Below are 5,635 nucleotides of genomic sequence, written 5' to 3'. Positions count from 1 at the left end.
TAATAAATACCATGTCTGTTAGGTACAAAATTAAGTAATCTAACCAACACATTTTTAATAAAGTAACCATTATTTTTATTTTTATTTTTGAAAAAAAAAACTACATACATTGGAATAGGATTTTGGAGTAGAATTATCCGGTCCAACCTAAAGAAGAATTAATGTTCGATTCCAATGAGTTGGCGGGTAAGTTCTTCATTATTTTATTTGTATTAATAAATATTTAATTATAACTACAAAAATGATTATCCAGAACACGTAGATCTTGATTGAAAAACAAATTTGAAATGTTATATTAACTGATACTAGGTGGTTACTTTAAATTGGTAATGTTTTTGTATATCATTTTATTGTATTACTATTTGAAGGTGAGTTGTTGTAATTTTTTTTTAGCAAAATCAATTGGAAAATTTTATTTTCTATGTAGCTTACAAGTACATTGCCTAAAATGAGAATTGGCTTAAAGTATGTTGCTATTTTTTAGCATTCAACCTAAAAAGAAAGGGTGAGTTGAGACAATTTTTAGAAGAACAAAAAAATAAAAATAAATAAATAAATGATTTTAGGGGATTTACATTGTAGATTGTTTTTATGCAGTGTCCTTTCATTTTTTTTTATGCATTCTACTTTGATAAAAGCTATCCAATATAGCATTGTACCTTTTTAAAGGGTGATTGGGATGATTTGGTATTTTGTTGCTATCTTGGGTCTGTTTAGGTGACGAAAGGAGGATGTTGTGGGGAAAATCGGTGGTCTGAATGTTAAAAAATGTTACTATAAGTACCAATAATAACACTGTTGTCTGAAGGTATTGTCTATAACTCTTCCTATGTGTTTTTTTCACAAATGGTCAATTTCTTGACATAAAGATTGGAAAACAAGAACTAATGTCTTTTATCGAAGTTTCAGGTTGGTTTAATCCAAATCCAAGATGAATCGTGAAATTATGGTATCTTTTTATGCTTCATACTATCATAGCAATATACTTCTGTTTTTTTTTTCAAATATATCATCCTACTTTTATTTTCTGCTTTGCCAATACAATGTATTTTTATTTTTTGTCAAATATAGCATCATACTTTTGTTTTCTATTTTGTTAAATATTGAAAAATGAAAGTAGAATGCTATATATGGTATATATATTCCAAAGTACATTGTTATTTTCTTTATGTGTCTTTTGTGTGTTTGTTATGTGATCTATATTTGTGTTTGTTCCAACTGATGTGTTATTCTATGTTGCAGCACACTAGAATATAGTGGATACTTAGTGTTTTGATCAGTTTATGAACTTCTATTATTTTTTTTATTATTGTGCTAACTTTTTATACTTTTATATTTTATCAAATATGTATTTTTTATATGTTTCCTCTCGTTTTATGCGGATCATAATATAGTTATATCCTAAAATAAGGGTCGATAAACTTATTTTCAAGCACCTAATCTACCAAAATGAAATGAAAGTTACAAGAATCAAATTAAGTAACTTCCTTATATAGTTGAGGTTTAAGTAGTTTAAGAGTAGAATTGAAGTTGTATTTTAGTCGTTCTAGAAAAACTAAAACTTAATTGGCATTTAAACTTGGATTGAAATTTATATTGTCTGCTTATTGACACACGAGCTTTTAAATTTACAATTCATGTCATCATCATCTGCTGAAACTCATTGAAATCAACACCTCCTTTACCATGAACATCAAACACCTTAATCATCTGCAAACACTCATCGTAACTTTTCGATTCCCCGAGTCGACTCAGGGTCTTCTGCAAACTCTTCGGACTAATCTGTCCACACCCCTTCTCATGCTCAAACATCTCAAACGCTGCTTTAACATCATCTCTCTCATCTTTCATCTTCATCAGCCTCATAAAATCATCAAAATCAATAAACCCATCACCATCATCATCCAAATCGTCAATCACGCACTGAGCCTCCTGGTGCGACATGTATTCTCCAATTGACCCGAAGTATGATCGCAGCTCTAAAGCTGAAATCTTTCCATCGTTGTCAGTGTCAAATCGAGCGAAAACCCACCTGAAATCTTGTTGTCTGTTGTTGGTGTTTTGTTTTGATGGTTTAGGAGACATTAACGTAGGTGAATTGGAGTTTGAAGTGTTGTTGCTTTTCGAACGAAAGCTACTTAGTCTTACGAGCAAACCCTTCTGAGAGAAACAACCGAATGACTTGGGGACTTTCGCAGACTCCATTAGAGTGTAAAGAAGGAAGTTTCTTGTATTATTTTATGACTGAAAATGTAATGGAGATGGATGGATGTATATATAGATGGAGTAGACACAGTGTGGGGAGATTAAGAAGATGACAGTTGATTGATGGGTGGAATCAATGGGCATGCAAATTGTGGTAGATGAAGTTTCCCAGAAGGTGTCGGAAGTGACAGATTGCGTGAAGTTAGGTATACGAGGAATTTGCATGGCAATTTCCTTTCGATGACTTTTGAGAATATATGTCGACTTTCATTTAGTGGCATTTAACCTTTTCACATAAGATGTGATATAAAACCTTAAAAAGTGAAGATATATGTCATATACTCGTATAATCGATATAGAATTGTTTATAATTGAATGTCTCTATATACCTCTCCTCAATCACTGGCGGATCCAAAACGAACCCTAACAAGTGTTTATTATACATAAACATATATAAATGTAGAAATTTCTGAAAATTTTGAAGTAATTTTTGGGTTTTCTTAGGAAAAGAAAATATCAAAAGGGGAATTTCTTGTATAAGTGGATGCAAGGAGTGGATATAGTAAAAAATAAAATTTTTAGAGCTTTGTTTAATATTAAATGAGTTGTCCCACTCTTAAGTGGGGGTGCATACACCCCACTCAAATAGCCTGCCTCCGATATGTTTGTAAGTATATCGAATTTTTTTATAATTGAGTGGCTCTATATATATCTCCTTTGTATGTATTGCAGTGATTTATATATAAAAAAAAACGTACTATATGAATTGTCATAGAAATTTCATTAGATTGTTTAGTCATTTTCAATGCCTTCTTTTTTTCATCGAAATAATTCTTATACATCACCTTCGAATTAGAAAGCGTCACAATATATTATCCAAATTAAATTATTTTAAAAGAAAAGGGAGCTTGTGGGCCACTAGATGCTTTGTATGCTATTCATTTAATTACGAGTGAATTTCTTTGTGGTTTTGTTTTCTTGCTCCAGTGGTCTTTTAACTTACAAGAAACCAAACGTACGTTGTACTAAGTTTATGAAATGCCAATACACACACTGTCGCTATACTGTCTTGGATTATATTGAAGGGACTATTCTTATATTATTTGAAGAAAATTAAAAGGGAGGGCTGCTGGAACAATCTAATTGAGCTGGAAAGAGAAAGAATATGATGATGTGACGAAATCAAAATGATTCAAAAGGAAGAAGTTTAATTGGTGCTTCAATTAGGGAAATGATTTATATGGGTAATTATGTTTCAAAATTGTTTAAAAAATATCATTCAAGTGTGGTGTATCCAAAAAAAACATCATTCAGGTAAAGCATTTATACAAAAAACATCAACGAAATACATTTTTTGTTCAAATTTGATATTGTGTAACCAGCAATTACCGGTAAAAAATAAGTAAATTAAAAAAAACAAGAATGAAATGACTCAAATGGGTAACTATGTTTCAAAACCGTTCAAAAAACACCATCCAAGTTTGGTTTGTTTAAAAAACATCATCCAAGTAAACTTTTTGTACAAAAAACACCAAACAAACTATATGTTTTGTTCAAATATTACACACCAGTAAGTGACTCTTACAGGTTAAATGATAACTTGACTTAACTATTATAACATGGCGTAATATTTATTAATGAACGAATGACTTCATCTTCTCCTATGATTACTCTTCTTCTACTAAAGTGATGATCTCAAACTCAAGTAAAAAACCCTAATACTTGATTTAATGTAAAAAGAGCTCCTTTACCCCTGCCTCAATGGGCCTCCCTCTGCCTAATGTCCAATTCCATAAAAAGCCCAAAAAGGCATCCAAACCCAACTACAAGGCCTCTAAGGCCCAATATGGCCCAAGAACCCCCAACATGTCCTTAAGCCCAAAAAATGACATGCTACAATCAGGTGGGCCCGAGGCCTAAGTTAAACAAGTCCATGCATACACCCAACATATGTTGAAGCCTCTGCGATCCGTATTTCAAGCCAGTACGCCCGACATACTCCTAGCGTACGCCTAGCGTACTTGGATAGGGTCAAGAAATAACAATCTTCTAAAGGCATAACTTCTTCATTCTAAGTCCGATTTCGTCATTCTTTATATCTACAGGAAGGAAACGAGATGCTCTACACTTCTATCAACTCGCCCTTGCCTTAAAAAATTTCTAACATAAACCTAAACCTCATAAAGGCTCGAACTGATACTTACTGATATGTCCTTTGGTTCCAACACAAATCGAACACTTAGTCCTTAAAACCTACATTATCCATCACCAAATGGGCATTACAGACACCACGACTTGTTACGAACGAATATAAATTTGAATACATCGTACACAAGTATCGGAACCATATCCCAAGAAGCATGCAAAAGAAATGGTATGAAACAATAAAATAACAAGGAAGGGACAAGAGACATGCCTATCTATAGACCGGATAATAAATGAAGGACCGGTCAAGACTATAAACTATTCTAACAACGAGCAGCCTATAAATACCCTGGAGACATGATATCTGAGGCAGAGTAAGGTAAGGCAAAAAAGAGATAGCATACATAGCATTAAGGTAACATTAAGAAACGCAATCTAATTTAGGCATCAGAGAGTTATGTCGTGGTCCAAATTAGATTGTGATTTCGTTTCCGAAGGCCATAACCCTCGGTTGGACACCAGAATGAGGAAATCTAATTTAGCATTAATAACATTAAGAATCACAATCTGAAGGCCATAACCCTTGATGTGGTTGTTGATGCCTAAATTAGTTGTCGTGGATATAAAGAATGGCGAAATCGAACTTAGAATAAAACCAAATTATCCAATTGGACAATTTGGATTTGACTATTTGGTTCGGATATTCGGATTTTTTGATTGGTTTTCAACAAAACCGAATTATTATTTTGGATTTTGAATTAGTTTTGGTTTATAAAATAAGAACCGAATAGTCCTGAAAAACCGAATAAACATTTAATATATATATATATATATATATATATATATATATAATTATTTATTAATTTTGTAATTTATTTTTTCAAATAGGTTCAAAACGTTTCACCCAATAAAAACAATATTAATATGCATTTTCTCTCAAAAGTTTTGTATCTATAAAATATTTAAATATAATATAGCTTCTTATTAGTTGTTTATAAATTTCAAATCACAACTAAATTATTTGTTTTTGCTTCTTGTGTAAAGTTGGTTAATATTATAATTATATGTCATTTTAAAATGTTTCGGTTTTTGAAAACAGAATTATAAAAACCAATCCAACAAAATTATAATTAGATTGGATCAGATCAGATTTGAATTTAGTTTGGACAATTCGAATCCATATTTTGAAAAGTGAAATCAGTTTGGATTTATTTGATTCGATCGGATCAAACCGATCCATCCAAACGAACACCCCTAATCCCATACTTCATTTTTTTCCCTATTT

At 31.7% G+C, this 5,635-nt stretch overlaps 1 protein-coding gene across 1 annotated transcript; it reads right to left on the bottom strand.

Annotated features, from left to right (window-relative positions):
• Positions 1-1,544: 1,544 nt before the first annotated feature.
• Positions 1,545-2,286, bottom strand: CML41 (calmodulin-like 41). Its single transcript, XM_078992870.1, has one exon. The coding sequence runs from the start codon at positions 2,203-2,205 to the stop codon at positions 1,636-1,638; it is 570 nt and encodes a 189-aa protein (XP_078848996.1). The 5' UTR covers positions 2,206-2,286; the 3' UTR covers positions 1,545-1,635.
• Between the last annotated feature and the right edge of the window lie 3,349 nt (positions 2,287-5,635).

Source organism: Lactuca saligna, chromosome 4 (genome assembly GCF_052625555.1).
Source record: "Lactuca saligna cultivar CGN05327 chromosome 4, ASM5262555v1, whole genome shotgun sequence".
In the NCBI taxonomy this organism is placed as follows: Eukaryota; Viridiplantae; Streptophyta; class Magnoliopsida; order Asterales; family Asteraceae; genus Lactuca; species Lactuca saligna.
This window is presented reverse-complemented; position numbering and strand designations above follow the sequence as displayed.

Excerpts from the sequence above, each read along its gene's own strand:
- CML41 (XM_078992870.1), bottom strand. The coding sequence starts at position 2,205 with ATGGAGTCTGCGAAAGTCCCCAAGTCATTCGGTTGTTTCTCTCAGAAG.